The sequence below is a fragment of the Lycorma delicatula genome, chromosome 9 (assembly GCF_047948215.1).
Source record: "Lycorma delicatula isolate Av1 chromosome 9, ASM4794821v1, whole genome shotgun sequence".
Taxonomy (NCBI): domain Eukaryota; kingdom Metazoa; phylum Arthropoda; class Insecta; order Hemiptera; family Fulgoridae; genus Lycorma; species Lycorma delicatula.
This window is the reverse complement of record NC_134463.1, coordinates 11,429,377-11,448,369: the sequence shown is the minus strand read 5'-3', so window position 1 is coordinate 11,448,369 and position 18,993 is coordinate 11,429,377. Positions and strand designations below refer to the sequence as shown.

Sequence of the window (18,993 nt, the reverse complement as noted above, 5' to 3'; positions counted from 1 at the left end):
GAAAAAAAATTTTGAAACTGTATTTAATGTAGCTGTTCTGAAGCCTGAGAAATGTTTGTAATATTTATACCCATACCTACCCTTCCACAAGCATTTGGAAAGATATACAGTTAAAAGCTAAATGGCACAACATAGGGTTCATCACAAGAACACTTGAAATAGAATTTTAATCACTTGCTTATTCAGAATTTAATTTACTGCACCTGCCGGCATAAATAGTATGTGTATTAAGAAACTGATTTTCTGTGTAATGCCATACCATAATGCAGCTGCTTATTACATGTACCGTAAAATTAACAAATCTATTGATTGATTTTGCTAATTAAAATTTCCCCTCCTGAGAAAGGAAGTTGCTTTTAAATTATGTCTATGACTCTTTGTAAAAGTATACCAATAAATTAAGATGCTCATTTCAACATTTGGTTTATGTTTACAAAATTTGCTCATTGATTAGACTTAGAAAGATAAAACGACTGGAAGAATAAAAATGTGATTTCCATCTGTACGCCTGATTATATTAGACTTTGGTTGAATTGTGAATGCATGAATGGGACAGTTCCAGCAATTGCAAGTTAAAGAGATTTTGGAAGGTTCTAGTGACAATTTTAACCATACAAAATTTGCTGGAAAATCATAGATGGTCAGCAGAGTTAGACTATATGATATTAGACAATTGTTACTTTTAACGCGTCTTCCCAAATCAGCTGATTTGGAAGTCGAGAGTTACAGCGTTCAAGTCCTAGTAAAGCCAGTTATTTTTACACGGATTTGAATACTAGATCGTGTATACCGGTGTTCTTTGGTGGTTGGGTTTCAATTAACCACACATCTTAGGAATGGTCGAACTGAGAATGTACAAGACTACACTTCATTTACACTCATACATATCATCCTCATTCATCCTCTGAAGAATTATCTAAACGGTAGTTACCGGAGGCTAAACAGGAAAAAGAAAGAGAGAAAGACAATTGTTACTTATTTACTTTGTTTTTGTAATATAAAACAGAATTTATTTTCCTATTTATTACATATTTATGTAAGTAAATGAAATATATTTTTCTCAGGAATAATGGCTTGTTTATAATGCCACAAGTTTTGTCAAAAATATTTACTCAAAAATAAATAACACACGAATAATTTTTATCTCTAATTTTGATAATTTCCTTTATAATTACCAATAAAGGTTAAACAGGTTTCAGGTTCCCCTAATCAACATCTGCATCTTTTTAATATTTTTAGTTACGAACTTTAAATTTAAAATAGAATGGGAATCCAATTTTTTCATATTTTAACCACTCCAAAAAAGGGATAACGTATATTTTGCAGTCCTGTATATTATGGAAAGTACTATTTGGCTCTGAAAGTAACAATATCAGGAAGAAAGCTTAAGTCACCTCTATTTGCTCCTAATTTTGTGAACCAAAGGAGTTAGATTTACTTATTCCCATGGATATTTCTAATATTAGAAACTTGCACATATTAACTGTGAAGCTTTATGAAAAATTTATATGTTTCTTTTTAAATCAAACTTAGGATAAGGGTTAATTGAAAAAAAAAGGTTTTTTTTTAAAAGTTTGTGTTAAGTAAACATTTCATTTTGCACTTTTGCAAGGATTCTAATACATATCTGTTTATAGGATAAGTAAAATGTGTATGAATAATGGCTAGTACATATAATGTCATGTTTTTGTGCCTTAATTTTGCTTTCTATTCCTTACATGCAAAGTTCCCTTTAATTTTTTTAATAGCTGCACACACAAAAATCAATTGCCAAAAAAAATTTGTCAAAAATCAATTTGTCCAAATTTTTTTATTATTATTTATATAATACAATGTATTCATATTGAAATATAAACAATTAAGTAACTTGTTTTATTTTAGATTAACATTTTTTAAACTTTTTCTCGTCTGTCTTTCATAGAAATCCATTGTTTGTAAACTTCATTTGTATTTACTTCTTGACCATTGGCTAAATGTAATATAATTTTCATAAGGTCACCCAAGTGTTCATTTTCAAGTATGTTTTGGCATTTTGTTTTTATGGAGAAAATCCACATTTGCAGTCTGCGCTAGATATTTGAAAAGTTCCTGTGTTAAATAGAAAGTTAAGGTTAGATAATTCAGGGTTAGTTTGGGCAAAGGTTAATGTATCACTAAAAGTCTTGAACAATCATAGTTAAGTTTTCTCAAGATTTGTAAATCTTAATTCTGAATATTAATACTTTATCAACATTTTTATTTCTCATAAATTCTGAATATTTTTTTTGAAAGCTGTATTATATTTTGCTTCATGAAATCAAAATTGTTTACTGAATTTATAATAATTTCATTATCAAATTCTTGCCAATCTTTGAACCATTGGACCACCATTAGGGAGAATGACAATTTTGTAGCATGTGAAAATACCATGTCTGACCAGGATTCGAACCCGGTACCTCCGGATGAAAGGTTGAGATCCTATGAAAGGCTGATTACTATCATAACTACATTTAATAGTTTAAATGATATAACATCATGTTATAACACTAGAGTTAATTATTCAAAAATTTCTCTTTTTGATGCCAGATCGGTGAAACATTGTGTACACACTTCTAATAAAATTATACATATATCCTGCATACAGGTACATTTTTCCATGTGTCATCTAATACTAAATCATCTCTATGAAACTATACATTGTTGTTAAGTTAAACGTGATATTTCTCTTTTAAGAACTGCTGCTAGACCACTTTTCTTCCCGAGTATAACACTGGCTTCATCACTGAGAAGCATAAAAATATATTAAAAAATACGTTCATTGAAACTAACAAAATTCATATGGTCATAGATATTTTATATCATTTCTTCAGACGTAATTATAGATTAACAATGTGATTTTTGGCATTATAATAAATTACTTTACTAATAACTTCCCAAAGTAAATATTCTTTTTTTACAATGATTTGTAAGAATAAAATACCTTAACTACTTTTGTTATATATATTTTTTAAATTAATATTTTTAAGAAGTAGTAATTTATAACTTTATCTTTTTTTCCATAGCAGCGGCATAGTATTTGTCATTGTTTTATGTGGGTGGATAACCTGCTTTCCGTTCACCAGAGTTGAGTTTCTCGAGCTGTGAGGTTATATTGAAATCGTTACATCGTTTATTGTATAAATGATTTCAGAATGGTAAGCTTAAGTTGAATCATTTTATATTCATCCTTTTTAAATAAAATTATATGCATCTTTTAATCATTATAATTACTTATTTAATGCACTTACGACGAACATTATAAACCGGATGGTTCACATGCTTGTAACTGTAAACTAAACTTAGAAATTTGTAATAGTACACATGTTTTGTTTTAAAACATTAGTTTGTTTTTCCTTTGTGAATGTATAGTCGGTTCAGTTGTAAAAATCAAAGGTAGTTAATTATTGAGTGAGTAGTATGGTTTTCTATAAATATTTTTCATGATTTCGTACTAAATGGTTCATTTCTTCATTCGGTTTTATTTTGAAGTTAATGTACCTGCAGGACGTTTTTTTTATGATTCGGGGTGGTTCTAAAATTTGAGATTTTGTTAAAGTAAAGAGAATATTAATTGGCTAATCCGTTGTCATTGTTATGACACTCATTTATAATCAGTTTTAAGAAATGATAAAATACGTGTGAAATATAATGACGCTATTTTCATTTTATATATATATATATATAATATCTGTATCTAATATCCTCCTTAGCAGTATAAATTGCACATTTACGCTATCACAGAAGATTGATTATAGTCTTGAATGATCTTTTATGTTATTCCCAGGTATGGTAGCAGATTCTGTTTTTTGTATTTGATGGTTGTAAATGCCTACTCTGTATTTTGAGTATTTTTTTTTTGTCTTCAGTCATTTGACTGGTTTGATGCAGCTCTCCAAGATTCCCTATCTAGTGCTAGTCGTTTCATTTCAGTATACCCTCTACATCCTACATCCCCAACAATTTGTTTTATATACTCCAAACGTGGCCTGCCTACACAATTTTTCCCTTCTACCTGTCCTTCCAATATTAAAGCGACTATTCCAGGATGCCTTAGTATGTGGCCTATAAGTCTGTTTCTTCTTTTAACTATATTTTTCCAAATGCTTCTTTCTTCATCTATTTGCCGCAGTACCTCTTCATTTGTCACTTTATCCACCCATCTGATTTTTAACATTCTCCTATAGCACCGCATTTCAAAAGCTTCTAATCTTTTCTTCTCAGATACTCCGATTGTCCAAGTTTCACTTCCATATAAAGCGACACTCCAAACATACACTTTCAAAAATCTTTTCCTGACATTTAAATTAATTTTTGCAGTAAACAAATTATATTTCTTACTGAAGGCTCGTTTCGCTTGTGCTATTCGGCATTTTATATCGCTCCTGCTTCGTCCATCTTTAGTAATTTTACTTCCCAAATAACAAAATTCTTCTACCTCCATAATCTTTTCTCCTCCTATTTTCACATTCAGCGGTCCATCTTTGTTATTTCTACTACATTTCATTACTTTTGTTTTGTTCTTGTTTATTTTCATGCGATAGTTCTTGCGTAGGACTTCATCTATGTCGTTCATTGTTTCTTCTAAATCCTTTTTACTCTCGGCTAGAATTACTATATCATCAGCAAATCGTAGCATTTTTATCTTTTCACCCTGTACTGTTACTCCGAATCTAAATTGTTCTTTAACATCATTAACTGCTAGTTCCATGTAAAGATTAAAAAGTAACGGAGATAGGGAACATCCTTGTCGGACTCCCTTTCTTATTAGGGCTTCTTTCTTATGTTCTTCAATTGTTATTGTAGAATCTATTATTTTGAGTATATAGAATGATTAAGTTTCATTTAGTTTCAGTGTATAAGTCTTTATTATTATTTCAGGTATCTGATTTTATTTATTTTTTAGGTGTCATTAAATCCTGTAAGAATATTAAAAAATGAAGCAGCTGAGGAGAAAGCTGAAACAGCTCGGATGTCTTCATTTATTGGAGCAATTGCTGTTGGTGATTTAGTTAAAAGCACTCTAGGGCCTAAAGGAATGGATAAAATACTAGTTTCATCAGGACGCAATGAAGGTCAGGTTGAAGTTACAAATGATGGAGCAACCATTTTAAAAAATATTGGAGTGGATAATCCTGCAGCTAAGGTTTTAGTTGATATTTCTAGAGTTCAGGATGATGAAGTTGGTGATGGAACAACTTCTGTTACTGTGTTGGGTTTGTAAATTTTTATTAATTTATTTGCTTAATTCATTTAATATTTCATGATATTTTTTTTTAATGTTTATTAATTTATTTTCAAGAAAAGTTCGTTGAGCTCGGAAACTATTAATTAAAAAAAATTAACTTGCAGTGAATTTTTTGATTTTAATTAAATAAAATTGTTTTCTAATATCTGTTTTCTATTAAATATATTATACAGTTGTATATATATTTAATGATAGATAAGTTAAACTTACCATATTAACTTATCTATTTACTGTGTTTTGTTGGTTTAAATTTCTTTTCATATTAAATTTAATTAGCACAGTTAGTCAGTATGTTAATGAATTATTTGAACTTTCAAAAAATTATGAGTATATATATATATATATATATATATATATATATATAAAATTATTTAATTGAAAAACAATTACAGTTTTTTGGCAAGGCTTACAAGTAATTATCTCCTAAAACTGCCATCAACATTGCAGGAGAGTCAAATGATGAAATTATCACATTTGAACCTCCGAGACTCTATTTAATATTTATTTATATTGATGGCATAATTAGATGGGAAATTGACCCTAGTATTAAAATGACCAGTTGACATCCTATGAACACTTTTCTTTAATTGGACCATAGAACTAGAATATATATATACAGCATCATGTGAGATGAAACAAATATAATAGGCATAATTTAGTAAATTAATTTCAGTTTTGTTTTTGTAATTAAGTTAAAATGCAGTTGGCTTTTATCATAAAACATTTGGATCGTTTCACGTTTTAGAAAACATAAGCTTTTGTTAGAAAAGTTACTAATTGATTATCTCCTTCGTACTGCTTATGAAATGTGTGTTCAGGATAACCCAATATTAAAAAATCTGATAAATACAGAAAAAATTATTTATTTTTTCACACCACACCTTAGTCTACTTTTAGCAAAAAAATAAGCAAATAAAAAATTAATAAGTCTATTACGATTGGAGTATAAAAAAACACTATAGATCATGTCACTATAAGATAAATTATAAATATAAACAAATTATGAAATAAAAAATAGATATATATTAAGTTCATTTTAATTATTTAAATATAATTACATAAAATAATGTTAAGATAAATATATTAAGTATTAAAAAACATTACTACAAAATCATTCAGAAGCCGCTATTGAAAATTATTTTGATCATATATTAATTACATATGTACATGTTGGACGAGCTACAAATAAATCTTCTTTTTTTTCTTTTTTTTCAATTAGTATTATTTAAATACTAATTGTTGATAATTAGTGTCTGAAACCTAACACAACAGAGAAAAGCTGCTTCCATTTAAGTTACAAAAATGCCAGAGAGTTGCTAAAGGTCTTATTTGTGGGGAAAGAACTGCGACACAAAACAAACCGAAAGTACCTCAGCATGATGCATGACAAAATCCTGACCTACAAGCAGCATACTTCCTTGCCGCGCTGTCTGGCTTCGAGACCCAGTCAGGCTCAATATTTTTACACCCTAAAAATTAATTTCATAATTAGAGAAAAAATAACTAGATATTAATATGTTCAATTCAAATTAATACATTATTTAAGATAAGTAGATATGAATATTTGTTTTAGTAATGCGTGATGATAAAAGTTCCTTGCCGCGCTGTCTGGCCGGCGCCTGGTAACTTGCTAACGAAACGTTTTCGGACCTATGTTTATATGAACTTTTTATTTTTAGCCTCTAGAATGAGTTGTCAAAGTATTGCCCTATCCTCCTGAATCACGCTGTATATTGAGTTTGATTACGAATATAAACTGATTATTAGATGAAATAAATAAATAAATAAGTGAAAATCTCGTTATAAGCTCCTTTGTGTATGGTTGGCTGTTATAGTAATACGTACATTCATAGTTTAAGTGAAAAGTTATTCTCTTTAATATTTTATGTAATTATAAGTTTGTCAAGACTGATAATAAATTATAATAATAAAAAAAATAAAATAGTTTAATATTAGACAACATATAACGGATGGTCTGTTGTTAAAAAAAAAAAAAAAAACTGATCGTGAATGAAACAGTTTGCGGACCTAATTTTACATGGAGTAATTTTTGATGACGCTTTGTTGTTTATAAGTAGAGGTTGTTGATGATGTATGTCGATGACGTCATTGCCGTGGCAATGACGTCAGAAAAACATGACTGTACAAAAAAACGTTACGAAATCTAACCAGTCTTGCACTTATTGGCGGGGAATTGTCGGTAGAGTATTACTCAATACTACAGTGCCTCTAGTCGATATTGTTGTTTAAACCTAACCTATCCACTTGTTAATGTATCCAGTTTACTTTTTAATGAGATATTATGATTAAAGAAAGTTTTATTTTTTCGTTAATATTATTACAATTTCTGAAATAAAAATTTGCAATTGCTTTATTCTTTGTTTGTACTATTCAAATTATTTATCAGGTTAAAAATGTTAGACTCGAGATTAAATTCATTTATTTTTACAAAATAAATTAATAAATTTAATAATAATAAATTAATTAATTTACAGTATTTATCTCTTAATAATGTATCCAAATAGTTCTAAATAGTAGCAAAACAATATAAAAAAAAGCAAATAAAACGAAACAAGTTAAATATTTGGTTATACTTTGGGTTATTTGACCATTAATTAACCAGAGAAGTAAAATACGTCCATCGTATATCAAATTTAACAGTACGTGATATAAGCAAAGTGTATTTCTGTGTAAAAAGAAAGTTTTTAAACATGTAATTTTACATGTTCTAAGTCTGGTAACGAGAGTGAAGCATACTAGCAAGAAAAAATTCGTATCGGTATCGTTATTAAAAATATACTGATTACTGAGGCTCCTGGGTTCAACTCCCAGATAATTTACCATTTGTTCACCGATATCAGTTCGTGTCGTTAATTATTTATAAATCAATATATACTTAGGAATAACACAAAAAGCAACTAATTTTTGCTTGGAAAGGAAGCAAGATATAACATTTTAATAAATTTGTATAAATATATTTTTCAAATTTATCGGCTTTGGTAGTAGTTTTTATTTAAATTATATATATATATATATATATATATATATATATATATATATATATATATATAAAGGAGCGGAGCTACCAATAAAATTTTAACGAAGTTTATACAAAAAAAATTTAGAACATTCTATCAGTTTTTATTTTTGTAATTACAAAGGTTTTGCTATAACAAATTTGAATGAGAAAAAAATAAATTTATACAGAGTAATACATTTCAATATATATAATTAAAATTGTGCGCGCGTGTGTGATTATACAAATAAATAAATAATTTAATTAATATATTATTTATAAAGAGATAATATGGTTTACTTAAACTGAAAATTACTTCAAAATTATGTAAGGCACCCGTTCGTTTCGGTTAACGTACAGACATTAATATTCTTAATAGGGAGTTGTATTCATAAAACACAGTTCTAACATTTACTGATGCTATGACAGACGCTGTTGCCATTTAAACTGATTTTTTTCCCGCCTTGCCAGTGTACTCGCCACAGTTGGGTATCAGATAAATCGCTGCGTTGCATTTGTCTTATATCTTATTCAATTCATTTTCATAGAATAAATCTTCCAACAACCTAACCAGTAAGGAAATGAATAAAAAAAATTTTTTATTATGGTAAAATTTTTATAATTTTTTTTCTTAATTTAATAACGAATCATTATATTATCATTTTACTATTTTTTATAAAAAAATAAATATAAAAAAAATAAATAAATTTCCAACAATATTTAAAGTTGATGTTATATTTTCCATTTGCAATACGGTTGTACTACTTATTTGCGATTGAGAGCTTTTCAACGATATATCATAAATGGTACTTATTTTCATTGGTTCCAGAGTTATAGCCAAGTAAAAGTTTAATGAAATATTTGGATTTTACAAGGAGAAGGCACATCGGTTTGAATCAGACTTCATCTCCTTTTTTTAACTTCTTTTATTTAAATATGTTGATTTATTAATTTATTAAACTCTCATTGTAAAAAAACTTTTACTATGAATAATAATTCAGTAATAACCAAAAAGAAAAAAAATATCATGAATTTTTATGAAATAAAATTACATACTTTTTTATTTAAAAAAAAAACGTGTAAATATAATTTAATTTATTAACCTGTGATAGAATAATGGAGGGCGCGCGCGCTCACACACACACACACAATGTTTTATTAACTTACTCGTATATATTGTTAAACCAGTCAGAGTGACGTTGCATCTGAATTAACGTTCTTTTTGTACAGTAAAGAATTCTGGGTTCGATTTCCGGTTACGTTATCTTACATTATTATCAAAATTCATAACATGAAAAATTAAAAATCATAACCTAAACAAAATTGGGTGAATAGTAACTGACGTTTGTCGGCCTCCGTGGCGCGAGTGATAGTGTCTTAGCCTTTTGTTCGGAGGTCCCGGGTTCGAATCCCGGTTAGGCATGGCATTTTTACACGCTACAAAATTATCATTTCATCTCATCTTGTGAAGCAAATACATAACGGATGGTCCGAGGAAAGGAACAAATATATATATACTTTGTATGTTTTCAATACGATTAAAATAAATTAAAAAAAAAAAAAGAAATGGTTATAAATATTCGTTTTATTTATTGAGAGATAATTTTACAAATTATACTGCGCTATCGTAGACAAAACTGCTCGCCGACGCGCTGTCTACTACTCCAGTTGCTATGAGACGTACAACTGTTTCAAGGTTAAACTACACAACTGCCGTCTCGAACGCGCGGCTGCATAAAGCACGTTTAACAATAATAATAATAATTTACAAATGTTTAATACTGTCTAAAGTAAAGCCATTCGGTTTATTTCTTTTTCACACCCTCCGAGATTTTTATTCTACTTTTTATTTTTTTATCATTTTTATTTATTTATTTTATATTTTAAATACACGTATAAGCAGCATGGATGTAAATTGGTTTGTTTTTTTAATGGTTTTATAAATAAATTTAAATGTATGGAGACCAAATTGATTCTAAACTAAGTATTTTATAAATATTAAAAATGCGATTGTGTTTTGAAATGTGATTTATGTTATGAGAGTCCAACCCAGGATCTTCAACTTAAGCTTTTTTTAATAATGATACTCGGATATATATTACTAATGGAACTCAACCGGAAATCGAACACAAGATATCTCTCGATATCGTTCAGCATATCTCTCGATTTTTTTTTAAATATTGTTTTTTAACATTAATGCATAGATTTTTAATAAAACTGTTCTGAAGGAAGATCAAGTCTATTCTTTAACGTTACTTAATATTTATTTTTACATTTAGTATGTGATTTTGTGCTGAAACCTAGAATCGAAATCGCGACTTTCAACTTGTCAGTCTTTTTTTAATAGGTAATATCAAAATAAGTATTTTTAAAACCAAGAATCGAACCCACTTACTTCCAATTACACCAATCTTTTTTCTTTCCTTTTTTAGGTTTTTTAATTAACTTAATTATAGACAAAACCTACATTAGAAAAATTGAACTCTGTGAGAATCAAATTGAGTCTAAATTTACGTACTTATTTTTTTTATAAGGATTATGCGTGCAATTTATAATAGAATCTTCAATTTATGGTTATTTTTTTAATGCGTAAAACTGATACAGATATTACACATATGGAGTGTTGTCCAAGCTGTAACCGAAGCCTAAAGATTAAATATAAAATTAATACAAAAAAATTTAATCTTCTTTAAAAATAATTCCTAAATTCTTTTTTGAAGAGAGGAAGGTTAAGAAAAGAAGTGTAACGATAATAACTGAAAAATATATAACACTTCAACTCGACGAGTACAAAACCTGGCTTACTCGCAGAAATGAATTTACTATTTTAATTCAATAATTTATTATATTAGGTTGGAGGTTGTGTGTGGAAGTATGGTATTGACATTTTGAAGTGAATTAAAATTTCAAGCCTGACCGGTATACGAAACCGGTCCCTTTCGGATGAAAGGGAAGATATTACTACTCCACCTCGGCGATTGGCGAGGTGATTAGTTGATACGTGCTGAAGTATTAATTACATTAACTTATAAACTTAAAAGAATTGTAATAAAAAGAACAAAGATAGAAGATAAAAAGTATAAACTTCTATAGGATGTGATTTTTAGTGAAGATCTAACAAAATAATTAAATAATTTTTTTTTTAAGTAACAGTAACAGTACAAGTAAGTAAGTAACGGAGTAACAGTACAAGGTGAAAAGATAAAGATGCTACGATTTGCTGACGATATAGTAATTCTAGCCAAGAGTAAAAAGGATTTAGAAGAAACAATGAACGGCATAGATGAAGTCCTACGCAAGAACTATCGCATGAAAATAAACAAGAACAAAACGAAAGTAATGAAATGTAGTAGAAATAACAAAGATGGACCGCTGAATGTGAAAATAGGAGGAGAAAAGATTATGGAGGTAGAAGAATTTTGTTATTTGGGAAGTAGAATTACTAAATATGGACGAAGCAGGCGCGATATAAAATGCCGAATAGCACAAGCTAAACGAGCCTTCAGTAAGAAATATAATTTGTTTACATCAAAAATTAATTTAAATGTCACGAAAAGACTTTTGAAAGTATATGCTTGGAGCGTCGCTTTATATGGAAGTGAAACTTGGACGATCAGAGTATTTGAGAAGAAAAGATTAGAAGCTTTTGAAATGCGGTGCTATAGGAGAATGTTAAAAATCAGATGGGTGGATAAAGTGACAAATGAAGAGGTATTGCAGCAAATAGAAGAAGAAAGAAGCATTTGGAAAAATACAGTTAAAAGAAGTGACAAATTTATAGGCCACATACTAAGGCATCCTGGAATAGTCGCTTTAATATTGGAAGGACAGGTAGAAGGAAAAAATTGTGTAGGCAGGCCACGTTTGGAATATGTAAAACAAATTGTTAGGGATGTAGGATGTAGAGGGTATACCGAAATGAAACGACTAGCACTAGATAGGGAATCTTGGAGAACTGCATCAAAGCAGTCAAATGATGAAGACAAAAAAAAAAATTCAAAAGAAAATATAGATTTCTCTTTTAATACAGTTTCTAAAATACATTTCCTGTTTCAGTAATAATAATTATTAAAGTATTCAATACATAAAACAGTAAAATTAAGATAGTTCCTGTGAGATATTCATTGTACTAAGAAATTTGTACTTATTTTCAGTAGGCCACTAATGGTAGCGAAGCGCAACAAAGAACAAATACATATAAATTATATTTACTATTTATACAAATAATGTATCTAGATTTAATATAAAAATTCCTATAAAATTATTTAAAACATTAAAGTCATTTTATAAATTTTACCTTTATAAAATTATTTTAGTTCATTTATAAAACTGATGAATTAATTTTATACAAATTTCGCGATATTGATGTATCAACATCAAAGAAGAAAAAAATTAAAACACCCTTCTTATTTTGAATAAAAAAAATTTGTAAACTGGAAGATTATTAAATAACTAGAATAGATTTAAAATTTAAAAATATCAATAAAACATGAGATTTCATCTAAAAAAAGTGCATCATATAAATTGTAGCAAGGTACTTTTAAAAATCATGTTGAAATTTTAATTTAGTTTTCATTAAACTATAAATGAAAAAAAAAGAAATGTTTAATTTTAAACCGATATATTAAAAAAAAAAAGTTGTATACAATAAATTAAATCAAATGTTCATAAATTTAAAATAATGTCCTAAACTGTGTGGATTTCCTTTCTAGAAAATTCTTCAGTTACCATACAAACGATATGCATAAGAGTAACCGATTTTTATGAGAGTGAGAAATGTCTCTTAATTGGCACGACATTAGAAGTTTTACAAACAACTTTATTACTTTTCTTTGTTTTTGACTGGTCGACTATATTAAGAGTTTACTCGCTATATTTTATGTTCTCTAAGACGGAAAAGATATTATTATTTCATCAATTAATATAATGAAAATTGGTAAATATAAAATTAATTTGGTTATAAATTATTTTCTTTTTTTTTTAATTTAAATTAAATACCTTAGAATAAATAATTCATAAAATCATTTTATTAAAACATTTGCAGTGAAGAAATTCGAAAAATTCAAATTAGCTTAGTATGGTTTTAGCAGTCGAACTACTGATTTCTGTTGAAAGAGGAAGTTAAATCCGTGCATAAATATTTACTTGATTTACTGATAATCTATTTTTATTGTAATTGTACAGTTTTTAGGTAAGATAATATTTAAGTTTATTATTTTATTTATTAATATTATTTAACTACATATGTTTCGTAAAAATCATGTTTGTAACTTTCACGTAGGTTAACAATAAATTTTAATCTATTGTAAGTTTAATATTGGATAAATTTATATTCTCTGAGAAAATAAAAATATAAATTACAACTGTAAGTAAAAGAAATACTAAAGTTTATAAATTTTTTTAAGGTGGATTATCTACGTATTACAGTTTAATTATCATATAATTAAAACACTCAGGCAATTTAATAACCTAATAAAACGATTACGAAAGTTCTTGTTATAACAGACACCTTTTTCCTTTAAGATAATTAAATCATTACGTTAGTTAGAAGTTTGTGTGTGGGAATATGGGAAGGAAATTTGTAGTTTGTAAAATAAATACTATGCCTAAATGATTTTCGATCCTGAATCTTCTAGGTGAAAGGCTGAGTTTTTACTACTCTACCATAAATATCAGCGAAGCGATAATCCTACTTAAAAAAAAACGATTAGAAGTGTAGATTATGTTTGTTTAAAATAATTATCAGTTAAAAATACGTAAAAGTAAACAATTTAATTAAACGCTTACCGTATTGTAAATGTGATGAGTTTTACCAAACATTAGTATGATTATTTAAAAATAATATTATTTCTGAATTGCTCTTGATTAAACTGAACTAAAATAGAAACACAATTATGTTATTTTTAAATACAACTATTTAGTAGAAAATAATATTTTCCCTTACAATAAAACCACAATTGTTATTTGTGCTTGAAATATAAAAAATAATTTATATGTATACGTGTACTAGGGGTAAACTAACTTTTAAAATAATATAAAACAAGTGTTGATTTATTTCTTCATCGCAAAGCTGAACAATTGCTACTGTAAAACAGTTAAAAAGATTAAACGTGTGTCCAGTTTAGTCACGTCTTTCTATATCCCGCTTATTCTTTTCTCATTTTACTCCCTCACTCCTTTCAGTATGTTTTTTTTTTTATTATAAGCTATAGTGTGTGTATCTTATTTCATGTAGCACGTACTCATTTTTGTCCTTGAAAATTGACTAAACAGCATTTTTTGTTTTAAATATTACCATCAAAACAACACAGAGTTTAACTTTATTCTTGACCATATCATCAGACATGTTTTTTATGTACTTATAAAAATAGAATTAACAACTATACTAACTACATCAGCCTTTCTTTTTTTGTTTTTATCCCTCTCACACACACACACACACACACACACACATATATATATATATATATAGAGAGAGAGAGAGAGAGAGAGAGAGAGAGAGATAGCGCAACAGATCAAAAGACTTTGCTTTAAAGGAGACACAGAAGCAACTAATGGTTATAAATAACTGGTAATCTATTCGATAGTTTACAATAGAAAATGAATATAATTTTATGCTACCGTTTTTTTTTTGTCTTCAGTCATTTGACTGGTTTGATGCAGCTCTCCAAGATTCCCTATCTAGTGCTAGTCGTTTCATTTCGGTATACCCCCTACATCCTACATCCCTAACAATTTGTTTTACATATTCCAAACGTGGCCTTCAATCGACAAAACCATTTGTCGATCAACGCTCTCGCCTTTTAATTATGAGCAATGAAATTTTGAAAAACGGAAAAATCGCGATAGAGATAAAACGAGTTAAAATTCCCCCGTAGTAACTTTTTTATTACGTTTTACCTTCAGAATTACATCCAATGACAAACATTATTCGCTAACTAATTAATTAGATTCGCCTAATTAAGGTCATATTTTATTTAGGCACATTTGTTAACGATTAAAAAATAACATTTGAATAACATTAAAATCTGGAGTTAAGCTTCCCTCATCACCCCTAACATATGGAAAAAACATCAATCGGTAGGTAAGGATTTTCAAATAAAAAACAAATTGACTGTACTAATTCGTTTAACTATCATAAGAATAAAATACATATACATACACAAACATGCGCGGGCGCACGCAAACTCACACAAAAATACAAACAAAAACCATCAAACAAAAATCAACAATAATTTGATGTTTATAAAGGATTAGGACACACACAGAGAGAGAGAGAAAGAAAGAAAGAATGAAAGAGAGAGAGTGTGAGAGAGAGTGACCGAGCGAGAGAGGGGTTTTAAACAAATTATTCAATACTACTTTTTAAAATATAATACAAAAACGTAATACTTTACATTCTATATTAACTATATAATTAAAAAATGAAACATAGGTGACCACTTAAAAATTAAATATATACGTATTTTAATTAAAATCCTTATGTTTTAATAATTATGTATTAGATAGAACAAATAAAATATGTAAAAAAAAATACATACCAAGACGTTAATTTTGTCTACACAAAGCAACACACACATTGATGACGTAAATTTAAACCTCGACTGGATCGGGTGAGTTAGACTGTATACTGTATGTTCGTACATTCGGTGATCTTCGGTTATACACGTCTTAACTTGAACAATACAGATTAATGTTACTGTTCTTGTGGTAAAGTTTTATATGAATTACGTAACACACGTGCGCGCACCCTCACATATACACTCGAGATCTATTTAAAACATAAAATAAATGATTAAAATAAATCTTACGATAAACTGTTAAACATAATTTAAAATTCATTTTATGTGTAAATATTTTTATTTATTAATAACAGTTAAATAGCTAAATAAAGGTTTATTAAAAACAAAAAAAATAGATTAATATCAAAAAATTAAATTAAAAAACCATTTAGAAATCGAACCCAGGTTTTAGAAAATATACTGATATAAATTAAGCATACCACTCTTCTGATCACCGTAGCGGAGTGGTAGCCTCTCGGCATTTCATCTGGAGGTCCAAGATTCGAATTGTAATCAAAATATATTTGATTACATATAAAAAATTATTTTTAAAAAACTTAACTAATATTTATATTAACATTAATAAAAAAAAGGAGACATATTATAAAAACCCTGCAAAAAGTAAAAAGTAAGAATTAAAACAAATTGAAAATTTTAAACAAAAAAATATAAAATATTAACAAATATAAAAAATAAAAGAATACCTTGTGATCTGGGGGTGTCCAAGTTAAAAATGGATCCCGAGACCTTCAGTACATTAGTCATTTGCTGTACTATCTCTACTAACTGTGTTACGATAACAGTATATTATCAAAATGAAAATGAGACACAGTTAAATATTTTGTTCAATGTTAACAGCTAATTACTATATAAGAACGAAGTAAGACAAAATCTGAACAAACATAGATTAAATTTCAAACATTACTTTTTGTTAGATTAATAAAAAATAAATCTCTCTTTGTGTGTGTGTGTGTGTGCGCGCGCGTAAAGTAGTAATCGGCTACGATAGATAAATTTAGAAATAATGAAATCATATCATTACATCCTTGTGTACCACTCGTTAATCTTTTCTATAATCTATAATAATTTGTAGTTCAGTTGTTTTTCTTTAAAATAATCAGCTATTGAAGAAGTTACAATCTAATTGTGGAAAATTCTTCACATACTAATCTGGAATCAAACCCAAGACCTTTGGTATGTTATGTAGCAAGGAAGTACGCTTTCTGTGACACGGTCGCGGCGACATTACATTTTTATTGTTAATTATAATATTCGATTTTTTAAATTTCTGCTTTAAATTAAAATAAAACAATGTTTAGTAAAAAAGAAAAATTATAAAAGCACGCACGCGAATGTACTTTTATATATATGTGCAATAATCACGTTTACGTGCGTGGTTATAATTAATCGAATATTAGGTAAAATTAAATAATTGAAAGCCTCCCACATCATTACTCGTTTATGTACCGTTAGCCATGTTCTTTAGCTAACAGATACAAGTGAATTTAAAAAATTGCTTTCATTTATTAGTCTTTTAGTCTTAATTAGTCTTTTATTAGTCTTTTTTTAATAAAAAAAAGTAAAAAAAATGAAAAAGAAATTAGAACAAACATTTTGGCTAAATTTTTGTCGAGAAAAAATTAATAATAAATCTGACCATGTAACATAAAAACCGACCGTTTTGATCTACAGAACATATCAATGTAAATTTCAAGAAAAGTGAGAAAATATTTGTAAAGTATTTCATATGAATAACAAAGGCAATTTATCTTTCTAAAATAGATAGCTAATTTATTAATTACCAAATGTAGACACAGGCAAACGGTTTTGTTGTTAAACAGAAATCTAAATTTTTAAAACAAAAAACAGAATTTCAATAGAATATTGAAACCCGAAATAATTAATAAGTAAAGCACATTTAAATAGAAATAATACGTAAATAAAACGTTTAGCCTACAAAAGATTCAGCAAAACCCCTCTTATAGTGTATCGGTACTTGAAAGCAAATTATTTTCGTTACATATTTTTATAAAGTAATCTGTACTTAATTTTAATTAAAATAACAAGAATAAAAATATATTTGGCTAACCTAAAAATAATCATTTTTGCCAAAATAAAATGTTTAGTTCATTAAACTCCCAAATTCCTCCAATATGTTAACCAATATAATCACATTATTTAATTGTGTACTAATTTCTTATTACAAAATATTATAATTTGAAAGAACTTACCTCATTTACACGTAGAATTATTTTCTATACGGTTGTCAGATTCACGTAAAATATATTTAAATATACCGAATTCTCTAAATACAAATAATCAAATAAACAAAATTTGATAACGGTTTTAAAAACAACTACAAATCGTGAAGAAACAAACTTTATTTACTGTATGACAACGTTAATCTTTAATAACACTTTTAATAGATTAATATCAGAAAGTAAATGTTAGATAATATTACTATGTAAGATTTTTTGATTTTTTTACATCGCTGAATATAATGGAAACAGCTAATAATATTATAATCAATTATAATTTTTCATCAACGTAACACACATTTTGATCTACGTAGTTGTTTTGATGAATTTCGACGCGAACCAAGGAGAGAACGTGAGAGTCAAATGCATTCACATTCTCTGCTCTCTCTCCCCCCTCTCTCAGTCTCCATAAGTACAAACTAACCGCAGTAGTAATATTTTTCCTTCCTTCTATTGTTCAGAAGCCATCTTTTTTTTTATATTGTTAGGTTATTTTTACTTTTAATAAATTGAATCTCGTGTATTAAAAGTGATTAAATACGATGACTGAAGTTTCGAATTTTTTTTAAAAATATTTTTTGTCCAGATAAATTTTTTTTTGTTTGTAGTGACAGAGCTTGGGTTATTAATCCTAGGATATCATATTCGAATCCTAATCAGACTCATTAAAATTGTACGAACCACTGTTTTACAGTGTAAAATTTATTATGGTGTTTGGTCATCATTACTTTCAACGACAGTGTAATATATGTCTATAATGTCAGTTTAAACTTCAAAATCATGAGTTAAAAGTTCTGATCACTTTTAAATTGATAACGATGTTTTGAAAAAAAAAATCGGGCATCATTACTTTCAGCGAAATCGGTATGATAGGTGATAAAGGTTGTAAATTGA

The 18,993-nt window shown here is 27.7% G+C and overlaps 1 protein-coding gene and 1 long non-coding RNA gene across 3 annotated transcripts in view; one reads left to right on the top strand and one right to left on the bottom strand.

Annotated features, from left to right (window-relative positions):
* Positions 1-13,221, top strand: part of LOC142330586 (T-complex protein 1 subunit beta-like) — a 63,123-nt gene extending 49,902 nt beyond the window's left edge. The window contains exons 1-3 of one of the 2 annotated variants that reach the window (XM_075375973.1): positions 3,152-3,173; positions 4,922-5,231; positions 12,992-13,221. In XM_075375973.1, the coding sequence (XP_075232088.1) occupies positions 3,171-3,173; positions 4,922-5,231; positions 12,992-13,206 (528 nt within the window). In that variant the 5' untranslated portion in view covers positions 3,152-3,170 and the 3' untranslated portion in view covers positions 13,207-13,221. Of the gene's footprint in view, positions 1-3,151; positions 3,174-4,921; positions 5,232-12,991 lie in introns of those variants that run through there. The other variant, XM_075375974.1, reaches the window with a different exon arrangement.
* Positions 1,804-18,134, bottom strand: LOC142330588 (uncharacterized). The gene is made up of 3 exons (XR_012757814.1): positions 18,073-18,134; positions 14,067-14,154; positions 1,804-2,088 (listed from the first exon to the last, which is right to left on the bottom strand). It is a non-coding gene; the product is annotated as an uncharacterized LOC142330588 (long non-coding RNA).
* Positions 18,135-18,993: the final 859 nt, after the last annotated feature.